Source organism: Sylvia atricapilla, chromosome 5, assembly GCF_009819655.1.
Source record: "Sylvia atricapilla isolate bSylAtr1 chromosome 5, bSylAtr1.pri, whole genome shotgun sequence".
NCBI classification, from domain to species: domain Eukaryota; kingdom Metazoa; phylum Chordata; class Aves; order Passeriformes; family Sylviidae; genus Sylvia; species Sylvia atricapilla.
The window spans coordinates 37,399,798-37,421,662 of record NC_089144.1 but is presented as its reverse complement, the minus strand read 5'-3'; the positions used below and the strand labels follow the sequence as shown (position 1 = coordinate 37,421,662).

The following is a 21,865-nucleotide window of genomic DNA, read 5'->3' as shown; positions in this document are numbered from 1 at the left end:
ACAAGAGGCCCAGCATTAATGAAGCATAGAAACTGAAATTATATCCATCTGGGGGGGCATTCGTTCCAGGTACAGTAAAACTCTTGTGCATGAAACTGTAATTTGTGCATATCCAATTTATGTAACTTTCAAAATCCCCAGGCAGGGACAGAGGACATGGCTCATGAAGACTGTGTCTCTGTTTTTCTTGCTGTTCAGCAGCAGCAGTCTCTGTTCCCCTTGCCAGTTTGTCTGCTTTTACAAATAGCCGTAGAGAGCCTGCCTAAGCCTTTAAGTCTGGTCTGGCATCTGAAGAGCTGGGAAATTGAACTGGTCCCAAAAACTTCTCACGCAGTGGAAGGTCACATTTTTAAACAGTTGATGAAATTGCAGGGTTGTGCTCTGATGCCACACAAACTTCACAGATCTGGTTTAAAGGAGCCTGTAACCGCAGCTGTCCTGGGGCCTGGGTGGTGGAGGACACTGTGTTTAACAAACATCTCCCCTTCTCCCCTCCTGCCTGGCTGGGCACACAGAACCACCATGCCGAACTGGGGAGGTGGCAACAAGTGTGGTGCCTGTGGCCGCACCGTCTACCATGCCGAGGAAGTGCAGTGTGACGGGAGGAGCTTCCACCGGTGCTGCTTCCTCTGCAGTAAGTATTCTCCTCCAGAATCTCTCCTGGCATAGCTGTGGGGGTCACAGCAGGAGGGGCTGGTCCACAGGAGGTGTCCCAGACTCAGCTGGTACCTGTGACACACTGGGGATGGCAGTGGCCAGAGGTGACTTTGTCTGTCATGTGTTGGGGCTCATTCCTCACACCCCGTGTGCTTCCTGGATTTGGCTGAGAGCTCACCTCTTGGAGAGGTTTTATTGTATTGGGGTGGGGTGTATGTCTCAGAGCAGAGCACAGCCATTTGCACTCTTGCCAGCCTTTTACTCAGGAGTCTGAGGGATCCTGAGGTTGGAAACCTGGCTTTAGTGTTGCTCATGCAGAGGAGGAAGCCCGGTGGCAGAGCCTTGTTTGCACTGATGTGAGATTGGCTGGGCTTCTCCCTGTGGTCCTGGGGCTGGCAGAAGCTGAAGGAACAGTTATCAAACTGCTGCCCTGGAGTCCTGTGCAGACCAGGACAGCAGTGCGCACCAGCACAGCCAAGTTGTTGATGTGTTACTACAGCCAAAAGCCTAAACTTTCTTGGCACAGGAGCCTGTGGTTTATTTCAGATGAAAGGAGTCCAAAGCATTATTTTCCAGTCCAACCAACAAGCCCAGAGAGGCATTGAAAATCGCTTTCTCTGCTGAAAATACCTCTGCTTAGATGAAGGGAACAAAGGGTCACTGTGAATCAGAGGTTCCTACTTTGCAAGCAGACATCCTCTCTGTCTGAATCAGAGAGTTTTACCTTATTGCAAACATGAGGTACTGTTTTGCCCCACTTGTTGGTGTTTAATACTTATGGGCAGAGCTAGGGTTTAGTCTTCTTACATTGGCTGCAGTTACAGCTGGGCCCCTCAAACAAGTTTGCTGTTAAGTCTGCTGCCTAACCTTGGTGCGCTGTGCTGGCCTTGACAGCCTCGGCACACCTACGCTCCTTTCCTCGAGCTCTACAGTGGTCACAAAAAAAGATTAGATGCCTCGGCTGCCTCATTTGCAGCCTTTTATGGGAGTTACTATTAAAATAAACCTTGAAATTAGAGTCAAACAATGGATCTAGTGTGTCTGAATACATAGTTTTCCTTATTGCATACTTCTGTTGGGGTTAAAGTCCGTAGACTTAACGAACATGCGTTAATTGATTTACTTATTGGATATTAGTGTCTTATAAAAAGAACCTCGGGCTAATGATTGCCATAAGCAAAAGTCACCCGGTGTTTTGAAGACATTAAAATCTTTAAACAAAAAATTCATGAGGGCATGTGTTTTTTTCTCCCCAAATTCTTTTTCATGGGCATAATACTGTTGCAGATGGAAAGAGCGTGCCAGTTGGGATACAAAAGGAGGTTTAAGAAGGAAATAATTCTCCCTTCTACTGTAACCTTGAGTAGAGGGCTTGCATTGTGCTGAAGCACAATGCAGGAATGCCAGAAAAGCACAGCCCCTCCAGTGACAGCTGTGAACCAGCTCCAGCTCTGCCCTGAAGCAGTACTGAGGTGGGGGGCAGGGGGGAACCTTGAAGGTTTGTTTTTTTTTCCCAGCCCCATCTGGGCCAAAAGGGCAGGACAGGGGCTCTTCTGTACTGATAGGCTTTTGCTTCATGCTGTATGGCATCTGTCAAGGGAAACTGCTGACTGCCCTCTCTGGGTTTCTGAGCAGCCTCGTTCATCAAACCACAGCAAGTTTCCAGGCTTTAAATGTCACGGTCATGAAGAGGTGGGAGGGAATAGAGCCCATAATTCATAAATTCAAACAGCAACTTGCTCCCACTAATCTCTGGTGGTCCCACAGCCTAATGGGAAGAATTTTGGACAGGGAAACCCATAACATCACTTCTCACTTGATTTTTGGCTTACTATGTGTGCTGATGGAAATAGTCCATAAGGCAGTTTAACTTTCTGGGTTTTTTTACCTCCAGTGGTCTGCCGGAAAAACTTGGACAGCACAACGGTAGCAATTCATGATGCTGAAGTTTACTGCAAATCTTGCTATGGGAAAAAGTATGGCCCAAAAGGTTATGGATACGGCCAAGGGGCAGGCACGCTGAACATGGATAGGGGAGAAAGACTAGGCATCAAGCCTGAGAGGTGAGTTGGGGGGTGCATGGCCTTTGTCCTGTCCAGTACTGTTTTCAGAGGAGTCTTTCAGGCTGGATTTTGTTTATGTTCATGTTTGGAATAGAAATGCTGCAAAATATCCCATCTAGTTGAATGCAGGGCATTGAACCTGCATTGCACAAAGCTCCCACTGGTGACTATGTGAGTTGGAACAGTAGAAGCAGGAGTTAGTGTGAGCAAGGACACACTCATCCTATGAATGAGCCGCAGGGGATTGGATTATGGAGCTGCTGATGGCATTGCCTGAGCTCACAGAGGTGGCTGTGGGTCTCACATTGCTCTCCTAAATAAGCTGGAAATGTTCAACAGGTTCTTGCAGGAATGGATTTGGACAGCTGAGAATCTGGGGCTACAAGCAGAATGAATTTTTAATAGGAAATGAATAACCATTTGTGCTTAACTATGGCCAAAACCAAAAGTCACACTGAATAGCAAACATTCCTAGTCTGACTAAGTTCTTGATGTAAAGAAAAGCATGTACAAAGAAGCTGAGGTAAGTCTCACAATTTGCTTCATGCAAGTTCCTGAATTACTGCTCAATGTTTATATGATTTATGCTCTCCAACCAGGTTCAGTGATCCATTCGAGTTCCTGATTATAAAAGTAAGTGGATAGGAACCTAATAGAATTATTTGTAGCTTAGTATCTGAAGATCCATGTCCTGATAGAGTTCAGCTCTTCCAAGTGAAAAGGGGAAGGTTCCTGAGGAAATTAGCCTTTACAGTAGCTTCTTTTTATCTTATAAAGCATCCCTTTCTCTTTTTGTTGTTGGGGCTTTTTTCCCCTACCATGTGTAATTGGATAGCCTTGCTGGTAACTTCTCCAGTTTTGCAGCAGTACTGTATTCTGTACCATGTGCTGGATGCTGGTCTGTTCCTGTCACTAAGCAGAGCAAGAGATCATTTAGTAAAAGAACAGATAAAACAAATGTCCTGTTTCTTTTAGTACACCTTCTCCTCACCGGCCCACCACAAATCCAAACCCGTCCAAGTTTGCACAGAAGTTTGGAGGGACAGAGAAATGCTCGAGGTGTGGTGATTCTGTTTATGCAGCAGAGAAAGTAATAGGAGCTGGAAAGGTAAGGAGCTGCATGTGCTGTTTCATACCTGCTATGTGGACTTTAAATTGAGCAAGGTGTGTTATGTCGGTCCCAGCAGGGAACCAACTGCAGGGCAGTTACCTTGCAATTGCATTTCTTTGCACTGGAAATAGTCAAATCAACTTAATTGAAAAAGAAGCACTTGAAATGCAGGGTGGTAAGTGATCATCTTAGATCTGAGAGGTGAAGATTTAATAGTATTCTGCTAGAGACTTGACACGGACTACAGAAGCCCCTCTCACCTAGAAGAGGAAACAATCTTGAGGTGTGCAGCTTGTGAGGGAGGCTGAATGTTTCAGCAAAATGGGGATGGTCTCTGAAAATACCATGTAAAACTGCATGGCAGTCTGCCAGATGTCTGACTTACTTGCTGCAGAGAGCCAAGATGTGCTCTGAATTGATCACAGCAAGCCCAGACCTTTCAGAATGCTGCTCTAAGCAGGATGCTGGGTGGAATCTGGGGCTTTGTGCTACTTACAGAAATGCAGATGCTCTTGTCTGCTACTGGTACACTTCAGCTGGCTTTCATTGCACCAGTATCTAATCAACAGGGATGCAATATCTCCAGGTAATGTGGTTTTTGGGCAGCCTGTGTGTTAATACTATCTTTTTTATTTTATTTTTTTCTCTAGCCATGGCACAAGAACTGCTTCCGATGTGCCAAGTGTGGAAAAAGCCTAGAATCTACAACCCTAACTGAAAAAGAGGGAGAAATCTATTGTAAAGGTGAGAAAAGAAGCAAAGACCACTTGTTTATGGTTCAAGATAATGTCTTACAAGGACAAATGGTCAGTATATTGCTGATATAGGACATTTTCAGGCTCATGTTCACATGGAAGTGCTCTGTAAGTCATAGGAATAGAGTAAAAAATGAAATAGATACTACTGAAGCTGCTGATGTAGTTGACACCTGCATCAAGTAAAACATCACACACTGAGAAATGCAGCAGCAGCCTTGCCCTGTGCTTGATCAGAGTAAGGAAACAAGCCAGCATGCATCCTGTTCTGCCTTCCTGAGTGGTTGTGGATATAAGCTTGATCCACAGAGTGGTTTGGTGATAACAAGTGCCTTAACAGACACCAAGGCACAAGAACGAACCTGTGAGTTGCTCTCACAGAGTGGGCTGGGAGCTACACCAATGTAACAGTCCTGGCTACTGAGTTCAGTTCTGTTATGCAGCTTAACAATGTTTCTAAGTGTTGCTTCCCAGGGGGATATTCTAGCGACTAAGGAGAAGCTGCTGAGAGGCTTAGCCTAGACAGTGCTGTTCTTAATTAATGTGCCAGAAGACTCAGCTACTGTGTGTTCATCTTTCTCACAGGTTGTTACGCGAAGAACTTTGGCCCCAAGGGATTTGGGTACGGCCAGGGAGCAGGTGCCCTCGTTCACGCCCAGTGAGGGGCCTGAAAATGCCTTCTAACTCCGCAGAGATCCTGCTAGGAGGAGCAACAGAGCTTCCTTAATGTTACTAACTACTGTGAAACAGATACTAGTTACTGTAGTGTACCTTCAGCTAATGATTTTAAAAACAAACACACACACTGCTTTTTTTCTTTGCCTTGTATATCACACTGTAACACTTTTAATACTGAGTATATATTCAATAAAGCTTTGCTTGTTTATACACCCTAAATCTTGAGCGTTGTTTGCTTTGGCAGCAAAGTGAGGGGAGTGCTGGGTACTTCAGGGGTGGAAGAACAATGCTTTATAGGCTTGATGCACAGCTCTGCTGAAAGCTGGACATACACAGCCATGGCCTTCAGAGCTGAATGACTCTCCTCTGGTATCACACCATCATATATGCATGTGCAAGGCAATGACCTGCTCACTGCACAGACGCTGTAAATCTTCATCTATTGCTCTGTGCAGTGCCACAGCTCTAAAAGTGATAGATAGGGGATAACTGTGCCTAAATCGCTGCCTGCCTCTGGCACAGTCTCTAGTAAATGAAATACCAAACCTTTTCACCATAATATTCTGGGGGGCTGTGCATGCTTTGGACTGAGGTGTTGTTATGCACAGAATTTACTGTGCAGGAAGACTCCACTGAGACAGCTGCAGATTAAGAAGTTAGGTTAAAAAAAAAAAAAACGAACTTGGAAACTCTTGTCTGGTTTGGGAAGCAGGCTGATACTTTTTTGAGATAAAAGAAGCCTTCACAACACTGAATTTACAGAAACACATTCAAGACTGGGACTGCTGCAACAAAACATTAAGCAGTTTCAAGCAACATCTCTGACCATGGTCTGAGGCAGTGAAGCAGTCCAAGCCAAAAGCCTAATTAGAAAAATATGTACTACTCAAAATAATACACAAAGAGGATTTTGTACAGGTTATAAAAGGAACAATGTGGATAGGAGGAAAAACAAGCCAGCTGAAAATGTGACCCAAGAGCTTGTCCGGTTCACAGAGCAGGAATGATTAGAGCTGAAAAAGACAACGGTAAGTCTGAAACAGCACATTTTAGGTGCGAGTGAGGCAGCAAGCCACGGCACAGCCTAGGAAAACTAGGCAAAAAAACCCCACTGCAAATCTTGGATGATCTACAGCACAGGTCAAAAGTCTTCCCTGGTCCTTTCCCTGACAAGCCAAAGGGTGGTCAGCCTGGACACAGCCTCACCAAAAACACTGCTTGGGGAAGGGGAAAACACCACCACCAATTCTCAATGTCAAACCAAGACTCAGTAGAAAACATTTCTTTCCTTCCCTTTAGATGTGCATTTTAATAAATATTGCTGGTTATAAATATCCTGATTAAATTCCAGCTTGGATTGTTACCTTGTTTCTACTCAAACTCTATCAGATCAAAAGAGCCAAGGTAGTCTGTCTCCTGCAAAATGCCACCCAGAAGCACACATCTTGGTGACACCAAGATGTCTGGCTGACCCTTCAGATTACCTCAAATATCATTATGTAAGTATATTAGGCCACATGAAATATTCCCTAGATGGAGTTCTCCCCTGAGAAATGCTACCTTGCCAGCATTTCCTTCACTCAAAAGACAGGAATATTTTTATTAGTGAATGCTAACTTTAATTGGTAGTGCAAAGGTGTAATTTACCACAACAGTGTAGTAACTCACAGGATTTCACATCTGGACAGATCTGGGTGCATGCCATCTGTAAGACACCTGTACATTTTTCCAGAAAGGCTTCTGAAACTGGACAGAAACTACACTGTATGAAATCACACCCCAAGTCAATACAAACACTGCATCTAAGAGTCAATATTTATTTGATTAATAACTTACAAAATTTAACAGATTTAATTTATGTAAGGAGAGCTAGTTTATTAAACATTTTACAGATTTTTTTGTTCACAATGTAATACACATCAAGATCTCGACAGTATTAAAATAATACTTGGCACAGTTATAAATAATATACAAAAAATCCACAGCTTAAAATGTAGTGATGCTGTTTTACACATTAATTGAAAATAAAAAAAAAATCTGGTGGACATCAAAGAATACAAAAACCTGCAAAGAAACAGCACATGTTTAGGGCCAAGACAAAATTTCTATTTATTCTACCTATGTCAGTTCATGTTGTTCTGATCTGCTGTTGGTCTGGATCAGCTTGAGTTTCAGAAGCAATGCAGTTTTGGTTCAACAAGTGAAATTTAGGTTTGATAACTTGACAGAAAAATGCTGCATAGTTGGCTCCCCCCTGCTTGCTTTATAATTTCACAGCAACAGTTGAGTGTTACTCAAGTTACATTTTGCACTGGAAACTTCATACATCCCAAATCCATATATGCATGTTAATTTTCACGACTACTTACTATCGCTCAGATTCTGCAGGTCTCAAGAAATCTATCACCAGAGAGCTACTGACATATAAATAGTGTAGAACTTGCTACATGCTACCAAGGATCAGCTCCTCCTTTGCAAACATTTTTGACATGGAGTGCATGATGCAATTTATGGCAGTTAATGCTACTGGGCAAATACGACCAAAACTTGCATCATGCCCTGTGCTCTTCTGGTGGCTGGCTGATATTTATTAAAGTGTATTGAAGCTCCTCAAGTCAACCAACCCCCAACTAAAATGTGAAAAAAGAAATCAATGAATAAATATGCAGAACATCATTGGTGATTAAAACAAACCACAGTGTAAAGATTTCATGCCTTTTTTTTGATTAAAAAAAAATAATAACTGAACTCAACTGTTTTCACAGAAATAGAGCATGTTTTTGTTAGGATTACAAATTTTGTCTGACAACAGTAGCCAAAGCTTCTTGCCATCCCTATTCCCAAACCCCTCCTGTTAAAAGTGTCCAAGACAACATTGATTTTTCCAGTATTAAACGTTCAAGGAATCTAATGCTGCACTTCTGTAAATCCTGATATCTGGTACTTGCAAACTAAGTGCGTGTCTTGAGATCAATGAACAACTACAGAAAAAATGTTTACTTGCAAATACTGAACATCAACTATTTACAGTTTCACTGCTCCTCTTACTAAGGCAAGGGCCGGGAATACCACTAGATTGCTTTATTACCTGTAATCTGCGTGTTACAGAAAACGCTAATTTTGCCAAGCATCAAACATGCAGTGAATTTGCAGGGCATAATGCCTATTAACAGCAATATTTAACATCACTAAAAGCTCATTAGATATCTTCCTACACTTTTTTTGGTTGAATAAAATGAAAATGAGCAGCTTTAAATACACTAAACACACACGCACGGAGAAAAAACTATTTGATAAATTATTTATATACAGATACACATTCTTTACACTGGTCTCAGACATCTGCTTTCAGGTCTCTCCCCAAACTCCCCTCACAGGTTCCTTGAACCACAGGGTTGCTACAGCACTTAGAAGAGAACTAAACTGATTCTCAGTCTCTCTGTAAACAATAGTTAAGGAAGCAGTGAACAATTCACTATGAGTATATGAAAACACCATAACAAAAATCAGTGCATCACATTCAAGAAAAGCCCCTTTGGAATGCAATTTCAGATCATTCCTTACCTTCCAAACACATCTGTAGCATGAGAACTTAAAAACAGAAATTAAGGGCAACTTCCACGTGCCAATTACACCATCTTCCTCAGAACACCACCCTGCATTTTCTATGTGCACGTGCTGTTATGGGGATCCTTAATTTTTTGTTTTTGTTAAAGTTTGGGTTACATAATTTCACATCCAAACAAAATATGCATTTCAGGCAAATTTGGGTTCTTCTGCAATTGCATTCAATTTAAAATCATCTTGTCTTTTTATAACTGAGACATTTGCTTTCACATCTGTGGTATCTGCCCATGTAATTTCTCTTCCAATGTGTCTCCAAATACACTACACGGTACTGTATGAGAACGAAACCTAACACTAAAACATTGCTAGTTTGCAAGTTGCTTATACAATTACTTCAAAGATAATTTTTTCCCCACTTTTTTCCCTGAACATTATATACTGTAAACTAATTTTACAGGTGTATCATGCATTTAAGCAGGGCTTTAACTCTGACAGAAAATTTTCCTTATTGGCGCAGTTGTTTATTTCAGACTACATTATTTCAAAACAGGGTTATTACAAGTATTTAGTTGTACCACTAACTGGTGGCAAAAACAATCACCAAAAAATATGGGCAATATAATTTTACTGAACATTACCTGATGTGCCCTACTGCTATAACTTAACATGTTACAGGGGATCCCCACCATAGGATGTTTATAACAGTACTGAAAAGCACATTTTTCAATGTACATCTTACTACAGAAAATCTGTATTAAAAGAATCACATTACAATAACTACAACATAGCGATCAGTGAATTCTGCATCATGAAATTTAGTTTTATAGTCTAGATTTTCATTTCAGTGTAATTACTGATACTGGGATACAAATTTTTCTGCTCAGCACAACATAACTACTTATGTCAATACTTCAATAATCTCATGCTCCATTGTGAAAGACCTTAAATAAAAAACCTGATAACAAATACTGTGAATATGTTGTCATGAATAATTCTTATGTTAAGAACTGTTAAAATCCCTTTTTGTTCTTCCTCCTCTTCCGTATCAGGTTTGGCAGTTTATTCTGTCCATTTTTACTTTTGTTAATAAAACTCTGATGAAGAGAAGGTACCTTTATGATTCATCATCAGCCCTACACATAGCATGCTACTCTTCAAGTGATGCGGAGTCGAGAGAGAGAGAGAGAATTTTTCAGGCACCACTCAGTATGATATGCTCACAGGATGAAGGTGGTGCTACACTAGCTGGTAGCCTGATCCTGAAGTTTGGTCATATTCTATTGTATACTGCCTTGTCCAGTCCACAATAACAGGCCGAAAAAGACCACAGCATCTGAATTCAAAGAAGTCTATAATGTTCCTTATACATCCATGGCTAAAAAGAAAAGAAAAACACACATTAGCAAGTAATATCATAGTTCATCCAACAAAGTACATAATCTTTTGCCTATCTACAAATTTGATTCTTCACCCTTAAAATTTCTAACTTCAGACAACCAACTCTGTTCAGAATTATCCTTGTACTTGATCAGCAAGTTCTGAAATAAGAAGTGGTCACCAGACTGGTGAATGTTTGATTCTTGGAAGATGCCAACTTCCTTCCACTATCTACCAAAATATGTTTATAGCAGTCCACCACCATGTAGCACAACCTGGTTCAGATCTGTTCTAAGAGGACAGTTGCATCGTACAGATGGATGCAAAACAAAACGGCATGAAGTGAATGTCTTCCTTGAATAATTTCCATATCTACTGATATCTGTTTCTGCATACATACTGGTTCACCAGCTGCAGGTCTAGGGTCAGCCAGGTCCCTTTACAACACAAAATTAAGAAAGCATTATCTGAATTAAACGAACTATTCAAGCACTTTCTATGGCTGAATCAATTAACTTCAATTAACTGTCAAATATTTAAGAAACCTACATAAAAACTCCCAACATGGTGGGGGGGTTTTAAGCTTAATTAGAAATGGGCTGAATAGATCACAGTTTTCTGGAAGAGAAGCCACTGTAATGATGTATGTGAGAGCAGGTCTAAGCAAAAAGGAGATTAAACTATTTGCTGTCAATGCTTCACGTGACAGATGATGCTAAGTCAGTTATTTCAGACAGCTGGTGTTATTTTCAGGCATAATTCTTATAATAGCAGCTATTTCAGTTAAAATGGTTTGTGAATGTGACAGTCATTTGGGATCAAACTAACCATTTTTTCCTATCCTGTGCACCACCCTGTGTTTTCCAGGCAAAGTAATTATCTGGTTTTGTTACAATACTAATCTGTAAGAACACTGCAACTACACAGAGATGGTTGTCTGCTTCTCACTACAAGTTTTGTATGACGACGTATTAAAAAAAGACCACACAAATTTCTAGCACAGAAATCCCTCTGCTACGTAACAGAAACATGGAATGCGCAAGGTTGAAAAGGACCACAGTGGGTCCCTGGTTCAACCAGGGTCATCCTAGAGCACACTGCACAGGACTCTGTGAATCCATGCTGACTGCTCCTGACCACAATTACCATCTCCTGTCTCCTTTACCCACTGTGGCACCAGAAAGAGCAGCAGCTCCCACAGGAGACACAGCATATGCAGCAGGATGAGATGTGCTTATTTTCTTTTTCCAGCTCCTTCCGTAACATGCTCTCAACCCACCATCAATATACCAGCTTCATGTGTTCATTTATGTCCTGTTTTGGCTCCACAAGCTGCTCCATGACCCCATATTCCCATCTCAGTGTTACTTCATCCCCAAGCCCCCATCTTTCATCTTGCACCCTCCTCACTACAGGAACCAGAATTCCAACCTACCCTTTTACATACTGATGCCCAAAAACTGTATGCAACAGCATGCTCTCACCCACGCAACATCCACTTCAACTCCTGGGACATCCTGCTCCCTTCCCCACAAATAGCTCTGGCCATGCTCTTCCTCATGCATAGGAAGAAAGTGAAGCCTCTCTTCTCACAGTAGAGTGAAAGAAAAGCTACTGCACAGAGCAAATTCAACAGCAAAAAAGTATCACTCAGAAGAAAGTGCCCAGTATGGAAATGAATGCCCAAGTCAACACAGACATGCTGCAGTAAAGCAACTAGCTCTGGTTTGAGCATCTGCTTTATAAAGAGGGTATATATTTCCCCACCGACTCTACAGTGAAATAAAACCACTGCTGGAAAGCATTCCTTTCTGCGTTTGTGCACCCTACACTACAAAACATTAATCACTTCCTTTAACTGGATAGAATGTGTGACTGTGAAAATATCTGATAAGATTCAGCACTCCCAGCAGAGAAAATATTCTGAAAGTATCTAGGTGTGTTCTGTTTCAACAAGCAACATGATTCAAATGTATGCAAGGCTATACAAATAAGAAATTTGTATATGCTTCAAAACTTACTTGAATGGGCTTTCAATAGATGTGGTTGTGACTTTAAAGTGCTTGTATCTTCTTGCATTCATCCTTTCATTTGTTGTGATACCCAAGCAAGATATCTTAAGACAGGAAAAATAAGTAATTTAACTCACATAAAAACATGCAACCAAGTACTGCATGAGATAGACTGAAAAAGGACCAAATGTACTGGTTTAAAGTCCTTCTTTTGACAAATGAGTTTCTGACTGGGGATATTATCAGGAGCAAACATAAACCATAAGATTTTGAAATGGGTATATGTTGTAAGTAATGAATATCATAAAAATGGAGGATAAAACTTAAACTTACTGAAAAGTTTTACCTAAGCTTTATAGGATAATTTCTATTTTCAGGAAATCTTTCTGGAAAGATTAAGCCTCGTGGGTTATTAATGACAAATCATACTTTGAGGATTTTCAGTATGACTTTTCTTTCCTTAGAAATGATAAAGAAAACTTGGGTTTGGTCAGACTAGAGTACAATAATATGGCCTCAACTCACAATGAAGCAACCTAAGAAATTATTGCATCCTCAAGCTACCACTCCCTTTCTGTTAATGGCATACAGCTTTATTATAAGTTGGCCCCACAGCTCTTATCCTGTATTAGTCTTTATTGCCTTTTTCTGGTCTGTTTTACCTTTTTGTCATTCTGAGGATGATAAGCAGAAAGCAGGTATTTTAACCTCTTGCACCAAAAAGAAAAAAAGGCCTCGTGAATTAGAACTGAATAATGCCTAATACTGAAAGACAGCAGATGCTTGCCAGCAAGGCTGAGAGATTAAACACTTGGTCTAGCACAACAAACATGAAAATTTAAATGACAGAACTATTTGATATTCTTATTTCACTCCCAAGGCACAACATTATGAATGAAGTGCTGTTCCATACCTGATACATCTGACACATGAGTAACACAGCCACCCACATGAAGTGAAATACACTGTTGAGAAACATCCAAAACATCCACGGAGAACAGGTAGCAATCTGTGTGACGTAGGTCCAAAATCCATCCTTTGTGTAACTTGTCTCACAGTGGAAACCCCAGTCTAGAGAGGGGAAAAAAAAAAGGGAAGATTTAAGGTACGTTTATTTTATAGCAACATATAATGCCCACATATGCCCACATTAGAATGTGTTAAATTAAATAAGAAAATGACAAGTGCCAGAAGAGCTTTATTTGTTCTCTCTTCCTTTCCCAACTCCTTGGACACATGACATATGCACATACTTGTCTGTGAAGAAAGAAAAGATCTAGGACAAGAAAAACATCATCTTCTAAATTAAAATACCCAATATAGTCAAATATTAACGTGTAGTTAAATTCCAGGATAAAAATACCCAAAATTCTGATTAGGCAAAGATCTATAGAAATCCATACAAGGAGATAAAGGCATTTAAAAGCAATTTTAAAAAAAGATGAAAAGTCACATTTACTCACAAGAGATACATCCATAAATCATCCAGCAGATCATAAAAAGCAGGAAGAACAGGTATCCCATAAAATAGCGATGGTTCCCTGCTCCTAAAGTTGCACAACAGGGACTAAGTTACACTTTCAGCAGCAGAAAGACAACATTACACCAGAAAGTTTAATTACTTGCTTAGAAGTACTGCTCATTATTGTACACAGAAACATTACTCTGCAATATTAAGCCATTATAACTTCAAGACAGTGAAATTAGCTGGTTTACTTACGATTTTTGTTTTGTTTCTCAGACAACAAAGTGACTTAATTTTTTGTCATGTTACAACTGCAATTCACTAATTCGTTTGTAATCTCTTTCATGAACTAATAAAATTATTGATAGGACAATACTTAAAGCAATGTTGGTGACAGCTGTTGCAGAGCCTTAAGAGCCAGGAATTACACATAAATAAGTATTTTTTAAAAGCCACTGAAAAACCATCAAACTGCAGAGTTCACTTTTTAAAAGTAACAGAAATATGAACAAATATACAACTTTCCTCGATAATAAGCTAACTCAGATCTTATGTTTGGATGCTTGATGAAGCTAGCTAAAAATAAAATATCTAGTAAAACTTGTAAAACAAATACCTGTAACTGAACAGAAAAGGCCTAAGAACCTAACTATAACAATGAATGGGATAAAAAAAATGACTCTGCTTTAGACAGAATTCTAATGCAAGAAAAATAAGTTACTAAAATACTGATCTATTTTTAATAGTAGTAGAGCTAAAATATGCCTCTTAGGAGAGTATATAATAATTCTGGAGTACTCAGCCTTTCTTCTGTTTGTAAAATATGTCCAGTGTTGCAACTTTCCAACAGCTCCAGGCTGTAAACTAAACCCACAGAGATGATAATGGGCTACAAAAGATTCGGCTGTCATCATTTACCAGCACAGCATTTACTTCTTTATTATGTCAAATGTTTTCCCTGCTAAAACAAGAGCATCCTCTGGAGGCAGAAAATAATCAAGTGCACTGAAAGACTGTATAAATAAGAGATGAGGAAAAACATACATATAACACAAGCTAGACTAAACATAAGATACTTCCTTGAAAATCAAACAAGCTCCTGAAAACACAAAATTATGTTGTAATATTGCCTTCAATCACCTAAGGGCATTTGAAAAAGTGTTGGGAATGTTCCTAAGGTATCACTCTCATTTGCATTCTAAGTTTCAAACTGTTAAGTTTCATAAAAGACATTCTATAAAGAACACAGAAGTTAAACAGTGGCCTAGAAGTCCATCTGAGAGGCATCTGATGGGATGCCTCTTTCAGCAACATCTTAAATGATACTAAATTCTGCCTAACAGAAAATCCATATGCGTGAGGTAAAAACATGGGTGTAACATTTAAAACTATAAATGAAATAATACAATCTTTATCACAGTTTAAAAAAAAATAATCTGTGGAAAAAGAAACTGGAGAAACTGTATTTTGAATAAGATTAGGCAAAAGAGTACTGTGCTCTACAGTTGCCTCCTGGACTGGCAGGAACAGAGTAATCTCCTGCAGTTAAAATTAAAAAAAAACCAAACAAACAACAAAAAAAACAACAAACAAAAAAACCCCACCAAAAACTGTAAAAAACCATAAGCTATTTTGATACTCCATTCAGAAGATAAATATAATCACTTCTAGATATTTGCTTGCTGTATTTTAGGTAAAATCTTGAGGAAAACAATTTGCCCTAGTTGCCAATTCATTTATTTTTCAAATAAACTCCTCTTTTTGTCAACATCTTCAAAATGGTAAAACTATTCTAAGTCTCTTTACGTGCCAAGTTTTATCCCCAAAGGACTCATTTCAGAGTGTCTGTAAACACTCTTACAAGATTCCTCAGTCCTATTTTTAGCAATATTCTTATCCTTTTGACACATTCCACACACATCCAAATTCCACCTTTCCAGAAAGGCATGACTCATGTTTCCCTTTCTGGCAAACATATCACAAATGCTGTTTTAAGAATGGATTCTGTTTTGCAATCCCATGCTTAGAGTGACCATGCACCAATCTGAGACAGAGAAGCCATATAAGGTTGTTCAGACCATCACTCCCTCTGATTCAGCTCCAGCTCCCATGCTATTATTTCTAATGCTTTTTCCCAGAATACTTTCAAAGGTCTTAATGTTTACTTTTACCTCCAGTTACCCCACTCTGGACACCACCACTAAAAGACAGATTCTACTTTTCCATCATCACTGCTACTTAAAAATCATTTCCTCCACCTACTCTAATCCCATCACTTACAGACATTCTCAGTGCACACAAGGTCTTTCCTCCCCCATTTGTGGTTTTTTTCCCCCAGTTATTGATTAAAATACTTTTTCTTTCTGTCCCGTTGACACGCACTCCTCAGCGCTCTTGCAAAACCTGAGCCCATGTTCCCCTGCCTGTCTGAATTAAAAAATTTCTTAGTTTTTCATTGTAAAGCATCTAAAATATAAACCAAAAATATCTCAGATAGTTAACATCTGCAGGAAACAAAATAGAAGGTGGTGATATAAATTGATCTCAATGAGACTTTAGAGATGTTCTATTACAATTTAAATGCCAGGACTGACCATTTTACTGTTGATTTTCTGACCAAACTACTCTGATTATTCATCATTATATCTATTTGAAAGGACTACAATGAAGCATTTATGAACTGTCAACTGTCAGCGAACCCAGGTCTTAATTCCTCTCCAATATTAAAGTTACCTCTGCTTATGTCCTAAAAAATTAAATATGTGAAGCAAGCTGCACTCATTTCCTAGCTGAGATAATAGTAATAATGGTTTTCAAATAAGCTTCTCAGAAAGTATGACTGAGAATAGCAGCATTTAGAGACTTTATTTCTGTTCTATATCCATTCATTTCATAATCACTAGGGAGAACAAAAGACAACCTGGATAATTGAAAAGAGGAGAATACCTCAATTCTGTATCTAACTTCTATAATCATAACCATTTTAAATACGCATATTTTACCAATAAGTTACTGAATATTATTGGCCAAAATGAAAATTTTCATCTTATGTAATGGGTAAGAACCAGTTGTGGAATTGGCACATGCCTTTTCAGCAGTGAAGCTTTCCATCTTTTCATTACTAAACTTTATTGCCAATAAAAATATATATGTAGCAAACTGAATTAGACACAGAAAAATTTTGAGGATGAGTATATAATAGATAATACAATTGAGAATAATGCAGAGAATCACATGTAGAAAAGAAAAAGCTCAATATTGAACAGCTTTTAAGAAGCCAAGTCACTTCCACAGTGAAATGAGAACAGGCAAAACCTTGCAGAGCATTTTAGTAAATGACCCACCTACACAGTTCCCCACCCACGGGCAGTGGTGATCAAACTTCGCTATACATCGATTGCAAACACCACAGTGTTTGGACCTCACTGGCTTCCGTATCTGTAAAGGATAAAAACATTTGTTTAGAAAAGCAAGTTACCCTGACATATTTTAAATATAGGGAAACACAAACCCTCAATTTAACTGTAAGTTGATTGTGCTATTGTTAATTCCTCAGAGAACTTCAAACTTGAAACTAATTCTTCAGGCAATCCTAGCTATTTAGTTTAATCTACACACTCTTTAACACAAACATCCTTACAACTGCATTGAAATGACTTGCACATTATTTTTCTTATACAAAGGATTTTTTTTTTTTTCATACGAAGTTCTTCTACCACCTCCAGCTACTGAGCTTTGTATAGCAACCAGCTTCATTTCAGCTTTTAACAATAAAAATATAGAGTGAGTTTTGAGTTCCATGATTCTGTGTCATTCATAACCAAGTCGTAGAATAAACTTTTCTGGTTATTTTCTAAAGGCAGAAATATGACTCAACCAGCAGAACTCAGTGGAACTTAAAGTGCTAAATTACTCCCAAATTTTTTTTCTTGAAAGGTTCTATCTTGAGAGAAGTGGTCTGAGATATATATGTATATATGTATATATGTGTATATATATATATATGTATATACAGACACATAATTTTTAAGGTGCCACATCTGTATGTAATTTTCCAGTTTGAAATTTGGAGATACAAACATCATTAATATTCCACATACATCACAGCTTTGCAGTGTTAACACTGATATGCTTGAGCATTTTGTATTTGCTAGTTAACGTCCAAAGAAAAAGCACGTTATATTTGCTTTACAAAAATTAAGATGGTTTTCCCCCTCCTGACTATTGCCAGAAACACACTTGGTTTTTGAAAACTGTATTTTACTAGAAGCAAAACATAATTTTACTGTGAGTTACGGAGGTAGTGGAACTTCAAGTGTGATTTTTATGACTTGCTAGGTGCAACTGATGTGGTAGACATAATGGGTACTTGAATTTTGACACTGGCAAGTTATTTCCACAGTGGTAATTTTTTCCTCTCACTGTTGCTTTTTTTTTGTGTACATATTATGTATTGAAAACACTGCTTAGATTAAATAGTACAAACAAATTCTGCCTTTGAAACTGTAGTAATAAGGTTGAATATGTGTCAATTACAGGAACACTAATTTTGGCTTAGCATTAAAGGAAGAAAATAATCAACAGTGAAATTGATTAAAAAATATACTACCAAGCAGGTACTGCAGAATATACTGAGGTCCAGACTTCCTGTCTCTGCAAGTTCTACTATTGTCTGCAGGAAAAATAAAAACTAGAATTTAGCATATAAACAAATGGTGACAAGCATTTTCAGACCTGTGGCTGTGATCCCTTTATTTTGGGTACTTTCTACACACAGGAACAAATTCAACTCAAATGAAACTGATTTTTAATCTACTTTATTAAACTAATATGCATATTTACTTCTAAATTAGTTCTAGCTTATATTTATTCCTAGTCACCTACTGTGATTCCAGTGCTGCTGGTGTGACTTTTGATACCCTGGACAATTTCATCATTAGTCCCTCTGATTTCAGTGGACTACACTACAGACTAATGAAAGGATGCAAAAAGGAATGTGCATGGTCTGACACTCAGCACTGGAGTTCAGTGTTGTCCACAAGCAAAATCCCAAACCTCAAGAGAAGAGAACTGAACAAGAGCAGATGAACAGCTTTTAAATATAAGTCTTGTGCAGACCCAGGATCACTTTAGTTAGATTCACATCATTGTGCTTTGTAAACCTTTGTCTACCTTCTATGCTTTTGAACTAAAAGAAAATTTTATTTACTTAGTCCTTCTCTTGCTTTAAGAGTGACTTGGGTTATTTTATAACACAGAAGAAAGGACATGACATATTAAAACAACAAACATTTGAGATTGTTGCTTACTACACATTTCTAAACATACTTAACATAGTCATCTGAAATGGATAATTTTCTTATTTCAAAGCTAAAGGCTAACTCAGCATTAAATACTTGAAGACAAATTCTGAAAACGTTAGGAAGTGCTACACTGCATGAAGACAACACACACGTCCTAAAGTGGTTCATACCCCTGGTAAAAGAACATATTATCATGCTGTTAGTTGCCATGAAAGAAATTCAAAACATTCACAGCCATATGCATCTGCTTCAAGAAGTTGCATTTTACAATTCCCACCCAGTTCAACAAGGCTTTTGGAACCACACATGTGTACTTAAGCAAGTAGATCAAATAAACTGCATATCTCTGCAATTTGCTGAATCCAATCCAAAGTGTCATGGTTGACTATTCTTAATTTAGTCCAGTTGAAGGAGGAGAATTTAGCTGAGAATTTATTTTGGCAAACTGGCAATAACAAAAACGTAATTTTCAGAGTAAATCCAAATCTGGACATTGACTAAGAACTCAGCTATAACCTATTGCGGAATATAAAAGTTATTTCATCAATGCCATCCTTTTAATGGTTATTATAATTTCATTCCTACATAAGGGTGTAACGCCAACCAGTCTGATCTGGATTCACACAAGTCTTTTCACAAATAAACACCAAGTAGAAGTTCAAAGTTCATTTTGGGTGGAATGCTGGCTTCTAGGAAACTTTAACAAAACAAAACACTTTTGCTGCTTGTATAATTTTGGCTTATTCAGTGCTCAGTTTGGCTGCTGAGAACAATGCACTTAATTCAAAACAAAAATATGAGATGCTAATAATGATACAATGTCTTAGATACCATTAGATGACCTATATTTTCTCTGACATTTATGCCAAAATAAAAGCCCACCCCAAACTGCCTGGGTTTTTAGCGGTTTTAGCCCCAAAATATTTGTCAGTCTAATACTTTTAGATACAAAATTAAAGAAAATTAGAGGTGCTTAAAAGTCTGGACAGTTTTCATTAAATTAACTAATACTTTTCCCATAATAGACTATTTGTTTCAGTTTTTCACTAACTGCTTTTCAAACTCTTAAAACTGAAAATTCAAGTCGCAATTTTATTTTGCTACTCAAAATGACCAATATGCAATTTTGCACCATTTACAACTGGAAACGCATTCTATATGTTAAAAAAAATCTGGAAGACTTTTCAACATTTTAAACCTTTTGTTAAACAACTTATTGAAATGTAATGTACTGAACAGTAAAGTAACTATTCTGATCAGCTGGTGGAAGGCTGTTGAAGAAGTTCGTATCTTTTGGCTTTACCTTTTTCTTTTGCTCTTCTGTGGCTTTGATGATTCCTGGATCAGATTTCCAGGATTTTCCAAAATTGTAGAAAAGTGCAACACTATTAGCAAGGAACGGAAGATGTATAAAGAAAAAATTGAGATGTGTTTACAGTTAAGGAATCTCAAGTGTAAAACTGAATTTCCATTTAACATTCTCACTGAGAATTCTGAAACAAAATTTAACTAAATTTAAATTTTACTAATGCCCTTGAGTGACTGTCAGCAGAATTAACAAAATTCAGCACTGCTGTAAGAACTAGCTTGGTACTTGGCATTTTTCATTGCTTACTTCAAAACTTACTTTTAAGAATGGTCTGTTCCATGAGGTATTTCTAAAGCCTTTATCCTTCTAAAGGATGAATGATGATAGTCCAGTTTTTGTAACTGTTTTCCTTTTTAATTAAATTAAATCCCATGAAATTTATCTTCTTAATAACTATTTCCTGTTTTCAGAATAAACATTTTGAAGCTCTATTTATAAGACAGACATTTGATTGCCTATGTCTTCAGTGGCTTGACATTCCTGTGATATCACAGGACGGGCTGTTTGTAGCCATAGAAGGAATTTTGCTGCAATGGCCACTGTTGCATGGCAATCATGTCTCAACACCACTTATCTCCAAGAAAGGTAGTGTCTGAAACCTGGTCCAGTAATACGGCAATGCCCATATTTTGCATCACTGTAAGTTATTTTTAACATACTAATATGTCTAATACTTTAAAAACCACAGGATTTATTATTCTCTTAGTGTTTATAAAATCACTTACCACAGAGACAGAAAATAACCATTTGTTTTAAAATACATTTCCTGCATTCAATGTCTTGCCATGTAACATGCTAGTCTTACAGTACTAGACATCACTTCAGAGAATTAAAACATTTTTAGCAGCAATGTTGAAAAACCAAATACTTCAGATGTTTCTCTTCCATATAAGGGAAATAATCTATTCTCACAAACAAAAAACCTGAGAAAACTGACTAAAAACACCTGCTGCCAGCTGCCAGTTATAACTGCAAGAAGATGCCCTAGCTGACAAATCTGTGGCGGCAGAAGCTTCTACAGCATTATCCAAACAAAAAGGACACCTAGTACTCAGGCAGAAAGCACTACACACCCAAATGACATTGTATTTTGAGTGACTTAGATACATTCAGATCTAAATAGCTTGTGATACAGAAGAAATGCAAACAAATAGAAATAGGCCTCTTTTTGACTTCTGAAATGCCAAGGAAGTCTCATTGTTCATCTGAAATATATCCCAAATAATTTTTGCTTTCCTCCTGTTGAGACAAGGAATTGGCTTTGAATTTCTAATAAAAAACAACTGGCAAGTTAAATTAAAAATTTAATAATGTATCTTATACAGCAGAATGTTAGTATCAGCTCACCAAAGGCAATTAATCTTTCCAGTAACAAGATGTTTCCTAAAAGTTTATAACAGGGGGGGAAAAACATCAGCTATACTATAATCTAAACACTCAGCTCTATTTTGTACATTAGAGATGAAAAGCTCAGACTTCAAAATTTACACAATCCAACTTCTTCCGAT

At 38.2% G+C, this 21,865-nt stretch overlaps 2 protein-coding genes across 2 annotated transcripts in view; one reads left to right on the top strand and one right to left on the bottom strand.

The window, feature by feature from the left end:
* The first annotated feature begins 487 nt into the window (after window positions 1–487).
* Window positions 488–5,483, top strand: CSRP2 (cysteine and glycine rich protein 2). The gene is made up of 5 exons (XM_066319208.1): window positions 488–634; window positions 2,552–2,720; window positions 3,696–3,828; window positions 4,482–4,575; window positions 5,172–5,483. Exons 1-5 carry the CDS (start codon window positions 523–525, stop codon window positions 5,246–5,248), a joined length of 585 nt encoding a protein of 194 aa, XP_066175305.1. The 5' UTR covers window positions 488–522; the 3' UTR covers window positions 5,249–5,483.
* Window positions 5,484–7,735: 2,252 nt separating this feature from the next.
* The window catches only part of ZDHHC17 (zinc finger DHHC-type palmitoyltransferase 17), a 66,812-nt gene continuing 52,682 nt past the window's right edge, over window positions 7,736–21,865 (bottom strand). The window contains exons 11-17 of the mRNA XM_066319207.1: window positions 20,292–20,416; window positions 18,295–18,357; window positions 17,030–17,123; window positions 13,684–13,767; window positions 13,134–13,291; window positions 12,230–12,324; window positions 7,736–10,206 (exon numbers count right to left, since the gene is read on the bottom strand). Coding sequence (XP_066175304.1) covers window positions 10,068–10,206; window positions 12,230–12,324; window positions 13,134–13,291; window positions 13,684–13,767; window positions 17,030–17,123; window positions 18,295–18,357; window positions 20,292–20,416 — 758 coding nt within the window. The 3' untranslated portion in view covers window positions 7,736–10,067. The remainder of the gene's footprint in view (window positions 10,207–12,229; window positions 12,325–13,133; window positions 13,292–13,683; window positions 13,768–17,029; window positions 17,124–18,294; window positions 18,358–20,291; window positions 20,417–21,865) is intronic.

Coding starts and splice junctions, on each gene's coding strand:
- CSRP2 (XM_066319208.1), top strand. CDS start 523: ATGCCGAACTGGGGAGGTGGCAACAAGTGTGGTGCCTGTGGCCGCACC. Junction 2,721..3,695: donor CTAGGCATCAAGCCTGAGAG/GTGAGTTGGGGG, acceptor TGTTTCTTTTAG/TACACCTTCTCCTCACCGGC. Junction 4,576..5,171: donor GGGAGAAATCTATTGTAAAG/GTGAGAAAAGAA, acceptor TCTTTCTCACAG/GTTGTTACGCGAAGAACTTT.